We start from the raw sequence: 16,512 nt of genomic DNA, 5'->3' as shown, positions 1-16,512 counted from the left end.
ACCCCCCGGCTCGGGGTCGCCCGTGGGAACGCACGCAGGCGGACCCCCTTCGGGGCCCGGCGGCCGGGGCCGAGGCCGGGCGGCGGGGGCTGGGCCGCGGCCGAGCCGCCCGTGCTGAGGCGGCGGAAGCGCAGCGAGGACGCGCCGCGTGCGCTCCGTGCCGCAGTGCCGGTGCCTCGGTCACCCCGGGCGACCCCGCGCCCGCCGCACGGGCCCCCGGCCCGCTGCCCCCCCGCCGGGGCGGGTCTGGGGCGCGCGGCGTGGCGCGGCGGGGTGAGGGGGACTGCCATGCCCCGCTCCAGAAACTCGGCGCCCGGGGTGGTTCCCGCCCTTCCGCGGCCGCGGCGGCCCCGCGACCGGGCGGACAGGCCTTCCCCGGGCCGCCCGCCCGCCCGCCCGGCGTTCGCAGCCGCGTGACGTCAGGACCGGCGGCCAATGGCGGGCGCGGGGGCCCGGGCCGCACAATGGCCGCGCGCGGGGGCCTCGGGCCCCCCTGAGGGCCGGGCGCCGCCATTGTCCCCTCCCCCGCCCGGCCCCGCGCGGCGGCCCGCGGCCCGGAGGCGGCCCCGGGGGGGGGGGGGGCGGGCGCGCGCGCGGCGGCGCGGTGACCTTGTGCGGGCCCGGGAGGCGCGCCCGCGGGCGGCCGTGCTGACCTCAGCGCCTCGCCGCCCGGGCCCGCGCCCTCCCGCTCCAGCAGCCGCTGCCCGGGCCCCGGCGGCGCCCCGCGGGGAGGCGCGGGGACCCCGCCGCCCGCCGCGGCCTGGCCGGGCCCGGCGTCCGCGTCGCGTGGCAGACGCTCCCCGGGGGCGAGGCGGGCGCGGCCGCCCCCTTATCGCGCCGCCGCAGCCGGCCCGGCGCGCGGTGGGGGCGGGGGTCTCCGGGCCGGGCCCCTTGTCTGGGCTCCCGGGGGGACGCGCGCCGAGGCGCAGCCGGAGGCGTGGGGGCCAATTAGCATTTTGATTGCGGGGTGGGGGGGGCGCATCTGGAACCAGGCCTAATTGCCCTGCGCACCCCCAGGGCGCGGGCAGGACTGGCCGCGCACGGGTCCTCCCCCCCCCCCCCCCCCCGTCAGCGCGCGCTGCTCGCTGCCTGGCTCTGCCCGCGACCCCAGCCCCGTCTTTCCAGTTTCCCCGGGTCCCGGTCTCCCGGTCTCTCGGGGGTCGCTCTACCCGGGTACTTGGCCACTCTGGCCCTCCCATTCTCCTACTCTGCCCCAGGTCCCAGTGCTCCGTCACCCTGAGCTCATTTCATTCCTCCAGCTCTTCATCTGATCTCTCCTCCCCTCTCCCTGCTCACATCCCTGCCTCTCTTTGTCCGTCTTCCCCTTTGGCCCCCAACTCCCTTGACAGAAGAATGTAGAGCGCAGACACATGTGCCCCATGGCCAGGGGCTGCTCCCAAGAGGACCATTTGGGCAAGGCTCGCTCTTGCTCCAATGGATGGCGCAGCCTCCCTTCTCCCAGGGGGGCACCCAGTGGGCAGGGGCAGCTGGATCCAGGCCCTTGGCCATCAGTCCACACGCGCCCCCGTGCAGAGAACACATGTGGTCTAGGCACAATTACCTGGGCCTTCCCTCCTCACCTCCCTGTGAGCATCCTCCTCCCCAGACCGCTTGCCTCTCAGAGCATCTGAGTTCAGGGTGACACCCTGGCCTGGTCCAGCCGGGAGAATCTGGGGAAGGACAGCTTTTGACGCTTCAGATTTTTTTCCACTCAGGGACCTCTTGGGTCTCCCACTGAAAACTAGGGCTTTCAAGGCTTTGTTGCAGCAGAGGAAGCCGTCCATGGATGTTCTGGGAGCTGTTTGTGCTTGGCCTCCTAGGGCATCCAGAGGGACCTCTGAAGGCCTCTTCCACTTCCCTGGTTCGGTTTGCTGCTCTGCCCAGTCCCTCCCTTATCCATTCCTGGTTGGAAGTTCCATCCTGTGACCTGTAGTCTCTCTCTGTTTCTGTTCCAACCCTCTCTACCCATGTTCAGACTCCATGTTGCAGAAAGGTCTATGGGGAGTCCCTCCTTCCCCCACTGTGTTCCCAAATACAACAAAGCCAAAGCACCTACTGCTCCCACACTGAGGCTCAGTGGTCCTGTCCTTGCCCTTGAGTTCTACCTAGGGAATCCGTGGAGAGCCTGGACTGAAGGGTCCAGCCCAGAGGAGAGGAGGTGATGGGCAGAAAATGAGGAATTGGATTATGACAAGAAGGTGGAGGAAGCTATTGTGGCATTGTGGCTCAAGTGGTAGAGTGGTAGGTAGACTTGAGCAAAAGACACTAAGGAACAGTGCCAAGGCCCTGAGTTCAAGCCCCACGACTGGCAAAAAAACAAAAACGGAAGTAAGGCTATGGGTCAAAGTGGTAGGGTAGAGTCCTAGCCTTGAGCAGAAGAGCTCAGGGACAGTGCCTAGGACTTGAGATCAACCCTCATGACTTAGAGAAACCAAAAAAAGGAAAGAAAGTAGAACTGTTCCTGCTTTTAGTTAATGTATAGGCCCAAGTAAGGAACAGTGCTTTCCTAAAGATCTTATAGATTTTTTTTTTCAGTGCTGGGAATGGAACCAAGGATCTAGCACATTCTAGACAAGTGCTCTATCACACCCACACCTGCAACCCCTAGATTCCTTCAGCATTGAGTAATGTTGCAAGAGAGATGAGCTAAAGAGAGAACTTTTCACTTTTCAAGGAAAACCTGAAGAAAACTTTTTCCACATAGGATTTTCCATGTTGAGAAGTATTTTTAGAGTAAGAACCATTTCTCTGAACCAGGCACTAGTAGCTCATGCCTATAATCCTAGCTACTTAGGGAGCCGAGATTTGAGAATCAAAGTTCCAAGCCAGCCCAAGAAATCTTAGATAATCTTCAATTAACCAGCAAAAAGCTGGAAGTAGAGGCATGGTTCAAGCGGCAAGCCAGCCATGAGGCGGGGGGTAGGGGAGTGACAAGCTGGAAGGGCAGAATTTAAGCCCCACTACTGTCTTACACACACACACACACACACACACACACACACACACACACACACAGAGCACCTATGAAGAAGTTGAGTATGATGATGGAAACTTTTGGAAAACTGAGGCAGAGGATCAAAAGAATGAGGCCAGCTTATACTACGCAGCCCATTTTAGGCCAGTTGGGTTATGAAAGAATCTGGTTGCCAGGCACTGGTGGCTCACACTTGTCATCCTAGCTACTCAGGAAGTGCCTCTGAGGATGATGGTTTGAAGCCAGCCTGGGAAGGGAAGTCTGTGAGACACTTATCTCCAATTAGCCGCCAGAAAACTAGAGGTAGAGCTGTGGCTCAAAGTGGTAGTGTGCTGGCCATGAGCAGAAAAGCTTAGGGACAGCGCCCAGGCCCTAAATTCAAGCTCCATAACTGGGAGGTAAAAAAAAAAAAGATTCTGGAATCCTAAGGATCCAGGTTTGGATGTTACTTAATGGAGGTTTTTGTTTTGTTTTTCATTTGATTTATAGAAAACCTACCCGGTTTTGTTTTTGTGGTGGTCCTGAGGCTTGAACTCATGACCTTGGGCTCTTGCTTTTTTACTCAAGGCTAGGGTTCAATCACATGACCCACAGCTTCTCTTTTGGCATTCTGAAGGGTAGAGATTAGTCTCATGGACTTTCCTATGTGGGCTGGCTTTGAGAGGTGATCCTCAGATTTCAGCTTCCCGAGTAACAGCATTACAGATGTGAGCCACGGCACCTGGCTGCTATCTTTCCTTGCTTTTCATTACCTTGGTGTTTCAAGGAGTAATGCTCAATTTTGTTTTTGTGTTTTTTTTTTTTTTTTTTTTTTTTTTGCCAGTCCTGGGCCTTGGACTCAGGGCCTGAGCACTGTCCCTGGCTTCTTCCCGCTCAAGGCTAGCACTCTGCCACTTGAGCCACAGTGCCGCTTCTGGCCGTTTTCTGTATATGTGGTGCTGGGGAATCGAACCTAGGGCCTCGTGTATCCGAGGCAGGCACTCTTGCCACTAGGCTATATCCCCAGCCCAATGCTCAATTTTGTAGGAAGTCCTTCAGGTAGGGTTTCCCTACTGCCCTCTTCTGATGAAGAGTACGGGGCTTGGAGGGAGTGAAGACCATAGGAATGGTGCAGTCTTGTATACAGCACACTAGAGCATGGGGCTAAGGACAGTGCTGTGACTAATCACCGCTGATGTCTACTTTGTTCACCTGACCAAGGGGGCATCTACCAGGAGGGCCCACACCATCAAGTCAGCCTTTTCTTCTTTGGAACTGTTCTTTGCAAGCCATTCCCATACGCCCTCTCTCCACGATGACACAGAAGTGCCACTGAAGAGACTCCATCTCTGTTTGTAGTGTAGTGTGTGCAGGGAAGATGCTTGCTCAGAGCCCAGGGGACTCTATACCTGAAGGCCCTACAGGAAGGCTGCACCTGAAGATCACGTGTGTCCATGAGTGGCATGATTGCAGAACTGCAGTGAGGTGAGAAGTTGGGGGGTCCCCGGAGGGCTCTGTACTCTGCAGTGGGAGAAGCCCACAGGTGAACTGTAGCCCAGCTCTCTACCCTGCAGGGCTTGCCCTCCGCCAGCCCCTCAATACTAATGCCGGCTTTTCGGTGTGACTTGCTGTCCAGCCAGACACCAGCACAGAGACACAGCGGAAGGCCTGCAGGGCCCGGTGGTCCTCCTGTCACACCACGGGGCTGGTCCTCATTTCACTTCTCCGCAGGACAGCAGCTGGGGGCCTGCTGAATGATGAGCTGACACTTGGAAAGAGGCCCTGGAGGGTGGGAGGTCATCTTGTCACCCCCACCAAGTTCCCAGCTGGTGCAGCCACACCAGAGACCCCGGCTACACAGATGAAGTGGACCTGCCCAGCTGAGCCCGGCCGACTCACAAGGTCATGAGGGATATCATTGCTGTTTTAAGTCTGCATTTAGAGTAGCTGCTGAAGCAGCAATGTTAGACTGAAGGCCCTCCATCCAATGTCCTCCCTCTGCCTTTCCAGCTGGGGTTTCATGGGCACCCTGGTAACGCTGTCCTAGCTCAGTGTCTAGCCCTGTGGACACAGGAGTCCTGCCCGGGGCATGGCCTCAGCGCCCCTTCCTGGCCCACCTCACGTGGACATCACTCCTTGCCCACAGACTCTCCTATTCGGTGAAAAGAACACTTCACAGCCTTTCATCATTTTCTTGGTCGGCTGTGGGGCTTGAACTCAGGGCCTGGGCACGCTCCCTGAGCCACAGCGCCACTTCCCGTTTTCTGGTGGTTAACTGGAGATAAGAGTTCCATGGGAACTTTTCTGCCCAGATTGGCTTCAAACCTCGACTCTCAGATCTCAGCCTCCTGAGTAGCCAGGAGTACAGGTGGGAGACACCGCCACCCAGCTTTCAGAGCCGTCTTTATTTTTTTTAATTTATTTTTTAAAAAATAATTAAGGGGCTGGGAATATGGCCTAGTGACAGGGTGCTTGCCTCCTATACATGAAGCCCTGGGTTCAATTCCCCAGCACCACATATACAGAAAAAAGCTGGAAGTGGCACTGTGACTCAAGTGGCAGAGTGCTAGCCTTGAGCAAAAAGAAGCCAGAGACGGTGCTCAGGCCCTGAGTCCAAGCCCCAGGACTAGCAAAAAAAAAATTTAAATTTTAAATAATATATAATAAAAAGGTGACATACAGAAGGGTTACAGTTACACTAGTCATGTAAAGTGTGTGTGTGAGTGTGTATTTTATTTATTTTTGGTCACTCATGGGGCTTGAACTCTGAGTCTGGGCACTGTTCCTTAACTCTTCAGCTCAAAGGTAGTGCCACTTGAGCCACTGCTCTAGTTCCAGTTTTCTGGTAGTTAATTGAAGGTAAGAGTCTCACAGGACTTTTCTTCCCAGGCTGGCTTTGAACTGAGATCCTCAGCTCAGCTTCCTGAGTAGCTAGGATTACAGGCATGAGCACCAGCACTTGGCAAGAGTGTATTTTTCTTTTGGGACAACGTTGCCCCTTTCCTTCCTGTCTCAACTTTTCCCTCCCATCCTTACCACCCACAAGTTGTATAGTTCATTTTCAACAGTGTCTACTGAATACTCCTGGTACAGCTTTGTTTTGTTATTTCCCTCTGCTAGTCCACTTGAGCCACAGGACACTTCCAGCTTTTGCTGTGTATATGGTACTGAGGAACCAAGCCCAGTGCTACATGCATGCTAGGCAAGCATTCTACCACTAAGGCACATGCCCAGCCCTGAAAAACCTCTTGGCTGGATATAACAGCTTATGCTTGCCTATAAAGCCCAGCTACTCCAGAGATAGAGATTATGAAGACCATGGCTCAGTGCTAGCATGGGTGAAGCTATTGAGGCCCCTGGAAGTGGGAGAAGGGACGAGCTGGGTGCTGGGTGGCTCACACCTGTAATCCTAGCTACTCAGGAGGCTGAGAGCTGAGGATCCCAGTCCAAAGCCAGTGCAGGCAGGTAAGTCTATGAGACTCTTAGCTCCAACTAACTACCAAAGTTGGAAATGGAGCTATGGCTCAAAGTGCTAGAATGCTAGCCTTGAGCACAGAGGCTCAGGGACAGTATCCAGGCTCTGAGTTCAAGTCCCAGTACTGGCATACACAAAAAAGTTACTGAGACCCCCATCTTAAGCGACACTCCAGGTGAGGAGGTGACGTGTCTGTTCAAGCTACTGAGAAGACGAAGGCTGGAGGGTCTGAGGCCTGCCCTGGGAAAGCCTGGGACACCCACCGCGATAAACGGTTGAAGGCACGGCTAAGTGCTCAAGTAGCAGAATGCCTGCCCGGCGATCATGAGCCTTGAGCTCAAACTCCAGTACTGAAAAACGCAAAACCACTGTCCCACTTCACCTTTAAGCTTAAAAACCTTGCAAGTCAGAATCAGGCTTGGCAGAAGTGTCAGGAAATCCCAAGTAACAGCTTAACTTGTTGTTTTCCTCTTGTAGAAAAGGAGTGACCACTGTGAACCACTCAGGATTCTTAGGGGAACGGCTAAGGGCCTGGGTACTGCCCCTGAGCTTTTTCACTCAACACCAGCATTCTGCTATGTGAGTCACACCTCCACTTGTGGCTTTCTGGTGGTTAACTTACTATGAGTCTCACAGGCTTTCCTGCTGGGGCTTGGCTGTGAACACTGGTCCTCAGATCTCAGTCTACTGAGTATCGATGATTGTAGGCACAAGCCACCAGCACCTGACTCATCCCTCTATCTTCAGCATATGTATTCTGCCTCATGGTTCAAAATGACTGCTTCGGCCCCAGTCATTGTGGGTGTGTTCCAATCAACAAAACAAATGACAGAAGGCAACCTTCTCCCTTATAGCGTTATATACATTTTTTTGGCCAGTCCTGGGCCTTGGACTCAGGGCCTGAGCACTGTCCCTGGCTTCCTTTTGCTCAAGGCTAGCACTCTGCCACTTGAGCCACAGCGCCACTTCTGTGGTACTGGGGAATTGAACCCAGGGCTTCATGTATACGAGGCAGGCTCTCTTGCCACTAGGCCATATTCCCAGCACCTTCTCCTTTATAGACACTATTTGAAACCATACAGATTACTATACTGTTTTGGCCAGGAATGTTCAAATCACCACCTATGTGGATCCACAGCAGACTGTGAAGTGCAGTTTATTCTATGTGACCATGCACCTAACTAAACAGGGAATTCTTTGCTAAGGAAGAAATAAGGACAAGCAGAACATACAGCCCCAGCTGTACATCTAGCTAGCCCTCCTTTCTGTCCAGCCAAGAATCTTATTCCTACAAATATTCTGGCACCTACTTCATAATAAATGCCTATTGTAGTTGGGTGCTGGTGGTTCATGCCTTCCAGCCTAGCTACTCAGGAGGCTGGGATCTGGAGATGGGTGTTCAAAGCCAGCCTTGGCAGAAAAGTCCATGAGACCCATCTCCAATTAATCTGAAAAAAAAAAAAAAAAAAAGCAAGAAGTGAAGGTGTAACTCAAGTGGTAGAGCACCAGCTTTGAGTGAAAAGGCCAAAACAGAGCACTCAGCCAAGTTCAAGTCCCGTTACCAGCACATGCATGTGCTCACGCTCACACACGCTCTCACACACACACACACACACACACACAGTGTTTTATCATTCCCAACCGCATACCAATTTGCCTTTAAAGGTGATCACACTGGGGCTGGGGATATAGCCTAGCGGCAAGAGTGCCTGCCTCGGATACACGAGGCCCTAGGTTCAATTCCCCAGCACCACATATACAGAAAACGGCCAGAAGCGGCGCTGTGGCTCAAGTGGCAGAGTGCTAGCCTTGAGCGGGAAGAAGCCAAGGACAGTGCTCAGGCCCTGAGTCCAAGGCCCAGGACTGGCAAAAAAAAAAAAAAAAAAAAAGGTGATCACACTGGGCGCACATGGCTCACGCCTGTAATCCTAGCTACTCAGGAGGCTGAAATCTGAGGATCTCGGTTCAAAGCCAGCCTGGGCAGGAAAGTCTCTGAGATACATCTCTATTTAGCCACCAGAAAACCTGAAGTAGCACTGTGGCTCAAGTGGTAGAACACTAGCCTTGAGCTGAAGAGCTCAGGGACAGCACACAGGCCTGGAGTTCAAACCCCACGACTGACAAAAATAAATAAAATAAAGGTGATCAGACAAGAGCTTGATCCTGCCAGCTGTCATGTTTCTCTGCATTGAGTTTCTTTGGCATTTTCTCCCTCTCCTCCTGACATGTGCAGAGTACCTTCTCCCTCTCCTGGACTCCCTCTGAGGGCTCCCCTCTGCCTCTGCACCCAGTGCTGTCCTTTGCCTGGGTCACGACCTCACAGCACTGCCAGAAGCTTCCTGTCCAGGGCTTTGGCTTAGGACCCCTTGGAGGACACTGGCTCCAGATCTGATGATGCCTGGAAAGGTCCCCTTCCCAAACAAAAACAAATAAGACTTGGCTAGATGCCAGAAGCAACTTTAGTGAGAGGAAGACCGTGGGTGGGATTTGCCGGCAGGCAGCCCCCAGATGGGGGGTAGAAGAGCGCACAGGCTGGGTGGAGGGGAAGGGCAGGGGGAGGGGAAAGGCAGGCTCAGGTGCAAGGGTCACACTTCCAGCTCTGAGGTGCTTGGCTTTTCGTAGATGCGTGTCTTGCGCTGCACAATGCCCGGGCTAAAGCCGGCCCCCAGCGGCCAGTGACGGACTACGTGCCGGTAGGACGTCACCAGGTAGTCGAAGTAGTTAATGTTGAGTTTCTGGGCCATATGACGGCCCAGGTACTCCAATTGCTGTGGGGAAGGTGGCAGCCAGGTCTCCCTCAGGCCCCAGCCAGCACACCCTTAGCCTCCCTTCCTCTAACTTCCATGGCCCTTCCCCACCACCTTCAGGATGGAGGCCCTGGCCAAGGCCGGTGTTCACCCTCTGTGTGCAAATGGTCCCATCCATAGACCCCAAGCAGTAGCATGCAAGTAAGAGTGGCGGGACTCACCTCGTAGTGCTCAGACAGCTGCACCAGCACCAGAGGCTCCAGCTTGTGGCCGCACAGGACCAGCTGGAAGAAGCACCTTCCATAAGCTGTCCAAGGGTGAGAAACTCAGCTGCAAGGTGGCGGGGGTCGGGGGGCAGCGGGATGGCCTGTCTACCCTCCCCACTCTCCCCCTCCCATCCCTGGCTTTACCATCGGAGCTAAGCGCCATGCGCATGTAGACCAGGTGCATGGGCCCCTGACAAATGGTGCGGCCCTGGATGGAGAAGTGGTACATGCCACGGGTATGGTTCAGCACCAAGCGACGCCGAGGCAGGGAGGAGACCAGGAGCCACAGGCCCACACCCATGCCGTAGGCCGGGAAGCACCAGGTCTCCTGCTTCTGCACCTGTGGGCACCAGGGGTTGAGAGCAGCAGCGGGCTCTGGGAGCCACTGGGTACCCGTCCTGCTCAGGTAAGGAGGGCTGTGGGCGTGGGCCTGGAGTGCGCACCTGTCTCAAGAAGTCGCAGGAGACTATAGCGAGGCAGACGAGGAAAAGCAGCGCCCCCTTCCAGATGGTGTCCAGGTAGTACTCGAGCACAAACACTGAGGGGTATCACCAGGTGCATGAGGACATGGCTGCTTCCCCGCCCCCAACCCCGATCTGGGCCCGGGCAATGCCCTGTCCTGTGCACACCTCCCGGCTGCTGCTGTGTGAAGGGGTAGAAGCTATTGTTCTTGAGACGCTTTGCCAGGTGCCGCTCTGTGCAGAAGAATCCAAGGGCCCAGAGCTGGAAGCGCTTGCCGACGAAGGTCGTGGGCAGGCGACTAACCCGACCTCTGGGAACCTGGGTCAGGCAGAGGTGGTCAGCCTGCCGGCTCCCTGCTGCCCCGCCACCCCGCCGCCCGCCGCCCTTCACCCTTGTACCTGGGAGAATAAAGTGTCCAGGGCTGCAGGCCAGGAAGAAGCTCAGACTTCAGACAGGGCAAGGGGGAGGTCAATGAGGCAGCGGAACAGGCGGGACTGTGAGTGGGTTCTAGAAGTTCTGGACCATGCATTCTAGAAGGGGCTGTTCTGTTGACCACACCTCCTTAGTGGGGGTGCACTTCCCAGCCAGTCTACCTCACTGACCACCACCTGTACAGCTCGGTTCACAGGGCTCAATCCAGTGTGGGCAGCAGGACACCCCGGCCTACACTGGGCTACGCTGTGGAGCAAGCTGCAGCCAGGTGCCCCTCACAGACCTGGTGATTAGTAAGGGCTCCGGACCCCATCTCTGTCCCCTCCACGCTCTCCAGCAGCTCACTCAACGTCCCAGAGTGCGAGGCTCAAAGCAGGGAGCAGGAATCAGAGGCGCGGGCAACGGGACAGGCTCGGCAGGACTGGGCGTCTCTGGTGTCCCCCCGCCCCCCCCATGACACAGCCTCTGGGCAGTGGCCCCAAGCACCTGCACCCAAGGACCACACAGAATCCCTAGAAACATTTTATTAACAAAATGCTCAAACATCTAAAACAGGGGAAGCATAGAGGCAGGCCTATCAGAAGCCTAGGCCAAGCTAGCGAGGGGCCGGGGGGCTTGTGAGCAGTTGCTCCAGACACCATTGCACTTCCTCCAGGCCCCGGTAGACACGCTTCAGGCCCCTGGGCAGGCATCGGCAGGACTCCAGGTTGAGATACAGTAGGCCAGGGCAGCTGCTGATCACAGAGCTGTGGGCCAAGGCGGGGCACAGAGAAGTCAACAGCTGCCCAGAAGACCCAGGCCCCAGAAGGCTAGGTCTCACAGGGAGCCATCTGCCTGCACTTGACCTAGCCTGTCCCCCACGGGCTACATAGGCCCAAAGCCCTGGCATCCCCAAGGCCAACCCAAGCAAGGGCACAGCTGGTGTGCACTCTTCTCTCTGACCCTGGAGGCATGAGCAAGGCGGCATACCAAGACTGAGCCTCAGGCAGACAGGGCAGCAAGCAGCACTGGGCCCATGGTACTAGGGGAAGGATCACTGACCTGACCGTGCTGGGTGTGACACGGGTGCCTCTGAGGTTGAGGCAACGCAAGGCCGGGGGGACAGAGGCGCCAGAGAAAGCAGCTAGCGCCTGATCCAGGTCCTTCTCATGGAAACCCTGACCACTCAAGTCCAGTTCTCGGAGACTGTGGTGCCATTTCTGGGTCAACAGAGGGCTGCCCTCCTTGGCTAGCGTCAGCCGGTCGGACATGCCATACAGGCCCAGGTGCAGCTGCTCTAGCTCTGCAACGGGAGGAGGAGGAGGAGGTGTGGGCCACAGGGAAGCAAGGACCCCACAGGCCAGCCGCCCAGCCCCACCTAGGAGAGCTGACCCTGACAAGGAAGACCGTGCAGGCCTGCAGGTGTGATCCGATCACAGCCACGAAGATCAAGAAGGCGTAGACTGGGAGAGCCACGGAGCAGGCGGCCCAGGACTTCGTTGCTCACAAAGGTACAGGTGGATCCAGCAAGGCAGAGCTCCTCTAGGCGGGGGAAGCCTGGTCCCGGAGCCACCCCTCGCCCAAAAGGCTTGGGCATCCATATCAGGTTTAGCAGCCGGAGCACCTGGGGGCAAGGAGACTACAGGTAGGAAGTGTGTGTGTGAGAGGGGAAGAAATAAAGAGATAGGGGCAGAGAGACTGCCGGACACGAGAGACAAGGCAACGCACCTGCAGCTGGGGGCAGCCTTTCTGCAGAGCCTCCACAGGCAGCTGCAGGGGAGTACTGTTGCGGTTGATGCCGGTGCTCACCTCCAGGACTTGGAGGTGGGGACAGCAGCTGCCCTGCAAAGCGCACCCTAGGTTACCAGCTGGCCGCCCCCAACTTAGCACTTAACTGTGCTCGTGCCCAGCACCAACTTACCAGCAGTGCACCCAAGATAGCTGTTGTCTGGGAGCTGTAGGTCAGCCACAGCTTGAGCATTCGGGGTCCCACTTCCTCCAAAAAGCTCACCACGGCTGTGGAATCCACCTACGGGCTTAGCACAGGGGTGCCAGTCACTTCCACCCAGGCTTGTTCGGGACCCCCTGGGGCACAGGGCTCACCATGGAGTGCTGGAGGTCCAGACTGTGGAGCCCGCGGCAGGCTTTGGCCAGCATGACCAGGGTATCGGCAGTCACGTTGTGGCAATCTGAAAGCTTCAGGAAGGTGAGCCGAGGACAGCACTCACTCACCAGCTGTGGTACGACAGAAGCCACAGAGGTTGGTGGAAGCAGGCCAGGTCCACAGGGAGAGACACTGGGGGGCCTGAGCCACCCCCACTGTACAGCCCCCGCCCTAACCTGCGTCCACACGTGCCAGGCCTACCTCCGGCATCTCCTTGCTAGGAGGCGAGAGCAGAAAAGGAGAGCCGATAAGCAAGCAGGCTTTCCTGTGGAGCAGTTCTGAGGCTACCCGTAGAAGTACTGGATAGGCCCAGATTCACGGCTGGCGTGGCCTTAAGTGCTCACCTTCAACACAGGGTGCACCTGAGACTTCCAGTGGATGAGCGTCAGCCGCTGGAGCTGTGAGAACCTGGCAATGGTAAGGCTCGGTGGCACTAGTCGGTCCCACGAAGGCCTTCCACTCGGTCTCCCCCAGCCCACACTGGCGCCAGGAGGCACAGGGGGTCCTCACCGATTGGGCATGAGCCACTCCAGGGACGCCAGGAGCTTCTGCTCGGCCTTGACGCTGCTCTTGGAGGCGCGGCCGGCCAGGGGGGGCGACAGGGTGGCGGTGTGCCAGAGCGTGGGCTGGGAGGCGGCTTGGTGCCAGAGGCGGCACACGCGCGCGGCCCTGCGGGAGGGCGGGGGGGGGGCGGGGCGTGACCCGGGGGCCCGCCGCCCGTCCCGCGACTCCTCCACTCCCCGGGAGGGCCCGAGACCCCGCTCCCGGTGCTCTCGCCCGGTCCTACCCGCCCCCCCCCACGCCGGGGCCGGACGGTACCTGCCGAGGAACGGCATGGGCCCGTCGGCGGCCACCAGCAGCCCGAAAATGTGCACCAGGACTTCCAGGGGAAGGCGATCTCCCCAGCCCGCGTCCGGGGCCTGGTCCGGCGCGGGCGGCGACGCGGGCTCGGGCCGGGGCCGGGGCCGGGGCCGGGGCCGGGGCCGGGCGGGCGCGGGCGGCCGGGGCGGCGGCGGCCGGGAGGCGCGGCGCGCGGCGCGCCGGGGCGCTCGCGAGGGCCCGAGCCCCGGCAGGACGAGCAGCACGCTGTCCGCCTGCATCAGGTGGAACCCGGAGCCGCTGGGCGCCAGCCGGTCCCACCACCAGTCCTCGGCCGAGCGGCTCCGCGCCGCGGCCCGCAGCGCGCCCCGGGGTCGGCGCCGGGCCCGCCGGGCGGCGGCGGGAGCCATGGCGGCGCCGGACGCGGCGCGGAGGCAGGGCGGGGCCGCCGCCTCCCGCCCGCCCCGCGGCGCGACTTCCGGGGCGGGACTTCCTCCGCGGGGCGGGCCGCGGCGGCCGCGCTTCCCGGCCGGGCGGGCGTGGGCGTCCGTCGGGGCGCCGGGACTGAGGCTGCGCGCCGTTCGGGGCCGGGAGGCTCCGGCGGGGCGGGAGGGCGGCCCCGGGTGGGCGGCGCGCGTCCGGGCCGAGCCCCCTCCGGCCACGCCCCTCGCGGGGTGCCGGGTCCTCCGCCGCGGCTCGAGCGCCCTCCCCGCGCGGCGCGCCGGCGGCCGGGCCTCCCGGACCCCGGCTCCGTTCCGCCCCCCCGGGGGCCCCCCGCCGGCTCCATGGCCGCGCCCCCGCTGGGCCGTCTCGCGCTGACCCACCTGCTGGTGGCCCTCTTCGGCATGGGCTCGTGGGCTGCGGTGAACGGGATCTGGGTGGAGCTGCCGGTGGTGGTGAAAGACCTGCCCGAGGGTGAGTGGGGCCCGGTGGGGCCGCGGGGCGGGCGGCTCCGCCCCCGGCCCCCCAGCCGGTGCCCTGACACAGCCTCCTCTGCCTGCAGGTTGGAGTCTCCCTTCGTACCTCTCTGTGCTCGTGGCGCTGGGGAACCTGGGTCTGCTGGTGGTGACCCTGTGGAGGCGGCTGGCCCCGGGCCAGGGGGAGCGCGTCCCCATCCGGGTGGTGCAGGGGCTGAGCGTGGTGGGCGCAGCCCTGCTGGCCCCTCTGTGGCATCATGTGGTCCCCGTGGCCGGGCAGCGCCACTCTGTGGCCTTCCTGACCCTGTCGTTTGTGCTGGCCATGGCCTGCTGTGCCTCCAATGTCACTTTCTTGCCCTTCCTGAGCTGCCTGCCTCCTCCCTTCCTGCGGTCTTTCTTCCTAGGTCAGGGTCTCAGTGCCCTGCTGCTCTGTGTGCTGGCCCTGGCTCAGGGTGTGGGCCGCCTAGAATGCCCACCGGTACCCGTTAATGGCACCCCTGGGCCTCCCATCAACTTCCCAGAGCGATTTTCTGCCAGCACCTTCTTCTGGGTACTGACTGCCCTTCTGGTCACTTCGGCCGCCGCCTTCCATGGTCTTCTGTGGCTGCTGCCGTCACCACCGTCTTTGCCCAGAGGGGGCCTAGACCCCGGTCGAATGGCAGCACCAGGAGCAGAGCAGGAGGAGGAAGCCTCTCCATTACAGGAGCCACCGGGCCAGGCGGCGAGCCCCACCCCCACCCCCAGACCGGATCCTAAGGCCCACCAGCTGTTCACTGTCCAAAGTGCCTGCCTTCTGGGCCTGCTGGCCATCACCAATGCACTGACTAATGGTGTGCTGCCTGCCGTGCAGAGTTTTTCCTGCCTGCCCTACGGGCGCCTGGCCTACCATTTGGCTGTGGTGCTGGGCAGCTCAGCCAACCCTCTAGCCTGCTTCCTGGCCATGGCTGTGCTTTGCAGGTGCACATGGGTCACAGACCCTTGGTGGGAGGAACTTGGGGTGGAGCTGGGACCTAGTTGAGCCAGTCCTGAGTCTTCGCCCACTCCTGACAGGTCCCTGGCAGGCCTGTGTGGTCTCTCTGTGCTGGGCATGCTCTTTGGGGCCTACCTGATGACACTGGCAGTCCTGAGTCCCTGCCCTCCCCTAGTGGGTACCTCTGCAGGTGTGGTCCTTGTGGTAAGTATGTTGGGGACAGGAAGAGGGAAGGGGCTTGCCCTGGGGCAAGGGCACTTCATAGTTACCCTGCTGTTTGTTTGGTTTTGTTTTTGTTGCCAGTCCTGGGGCTTGAACTCAGGGCCTGAGCACTGTCCCTGGCTTCTTTTTGCTCAAGGCTAGCACTCTGCCACTTGGGCCACAGCGCCACTTCCGGGTTTTTCTGTATATGTGGTGCTGAGGAGTCGAACCCAGGGCTTCATGTATATGAGACGAGCACTCTACCACTAGGCCATATTCCCAGCCTGTTACCGTGCTGTTGGATGTTCCCTGCAGGTACTTTCCTGGGTGCTGTGTGCCGGTGTGTTCTCCTATGTCAAGGTGGCAGTCAGCTCTGTGCTGCATGGTAGAGGCAGGTCTGCATTGCTGGCAGCTGGTGTCGCCATCCAAGTGGGCTCCCTGGCTGGTGCTGTTGCCATGTTCCCTCCCACCAGCATCTACCGTGTATTCCACAGCGGGAAGGACTGTGTGGACCTGTGTGGCCTCTGAGCCTAGGCAGGTGTGAGCTCACTCTGCCCAGCCCACCTCCTCCTGGAGGCTGGCACAGTGCCTGAGTGCCTGCGGCTCTCAAAACCTCCCCACACACTCCACAAGAGACCTGGCATCTCAAGCCCCGGTGAGGACCAAGGAGCAGGCCTGGAGCCAGGGGTAGTTTGGGGCTGGGGCTTGGCCCTGCCATTTTCCTAGGATTTGCACAATAAAATGTCTTTATTCAGTTGGTGGTTAATCCTCTCAGCACTTCCCAGGGTCCTGGCATAGCTCCTGGGCAGACATCCAGCCCCCCCTCTTCCCCCGCTGCTCACACAGGTCCTGGTGTCGCCCTAGGGTGCTCCCCCTATTGCTCCTTAAAACCGCCCTGAGGACAGGAAGGCCAGATCCCTGGGCCCACATCAAGTCCAGGCTCAGTGCTCAGAGGCAATCTGATGCTCCACTGTAGAGTCAGTGACAAGCAGCAGGGCCACTGCTCTACAGCACCTCCAGGGCAGCCTGAGGCTCAGGCATGATTAGGCTGGGACCCACTGAGCTCCCAGGAAGGGCAGCGCTTGCCCAGCTGTCTGCCTAAGGAATATCTTGCCAGGGGATTCACA

The 16,512-nt window shown here is 59.3% G+C and overlaps 3 protein-coding genes across 4 annotated transcripts; 1 reads left to right on the top strand and 2 right to left on the bottom strand.

The window, feature by feature from the left end:
* The first annotated feature begins 537 nt into the window (after positions 1-537).
* Positions 538-16,139, top strand: Slc52a2 (solute carrier family 52 member 2). 2 transcript variants are annotated; one of them, XM_048358810.1, is made up of 5 exons: positions 538-559; positions 14,066-14,212; positions 14,301-15,171; positions 15,265-15,455; positions 15,679-16,139. In XM_048358810.1, exons 2-5 carry the CDS (start codon positions 14,083-14,085, stop codon positions 15,927-15,929), a joined length of 1,443 nt encoding a protein of 480 aa, XP_048214767.1. In that variant the 5' UTR covers positions 538-559; positions 14,066-14,082; the 3' UTR covers positions 15,930-16,139. The 2 variants fall into 2 exon arrangements, with proteins under 2 accessions (XP_048214767.1, XP_048214768.1); XM_048358811.1 differs by lacking the exon at positions 538-559 and having other exon boundaries at positions 14,045-14,212; positions 15,265-15,388; positions 15,701-16,139.
* Positions 8,789-10,350, bottom strand: Tmem249 (transmembrane protein 249; the record flags this gene model as incomplete). The annotated part of the gene is made up of 5 exons (XM_048359207.1): positions 8,789-9,196; positions 9,397-9,482; positions 9,586-9,781; positions 9,885-9,979; positions 10,071-10,350. Coding segments are annotated over 5 exons (840 nt in total), but the record flags the coding sequence as incomplete, so codon positions are not given.
* On the bottom strand, positions 10,844-13,712 carry Fbxl6 (F-box and leucine rich repeat protein 6). Its single transcript, XM_048358808.1, has 9 exons — positions 13,298-13,712; positions 12,989-13,147; positions 12,823-12,886; positions 12,418-12,549; positions 12,236-12,343; positions 12,043-12,156; positions 11,707-11,938; positions 11,377-11,617; positions 10,844-11,081 (listed from the first exon to the last, which is right to left on the bottom strand). The coding sequence occupies exons 1-9, from the start codon at positions 13,705-13,707 to the stop codon at positions 10,931-10,933; spliced, it is 1,611 nt and encodes a 536-aa protein (XP_048214765.1). The 5' UTR covers positions 13,708-13,712; the 3' UTR covers positions 10,844-10,930.
* Positions 16,140-16,512: the final 373 nt, after the last annotated feature.

Source organism: Perognathus longimembris, chromosome 12, assembly GCF_023159225.1.
Source record: "Perognathus longimembris pacificus isolate PPM17 chromosome 12, ASM2315922v1, whole genome shotgun sequence".
Lineage (NCBI taxonomy): Eukaryota > Metazoa > Chordata > Mammalia > Rodentia > Heteromyidae > Perognathus > Perognathus longimembris.
This window is presented reverse-complemented; position numbering and strand designations above follow the sequence as displayed.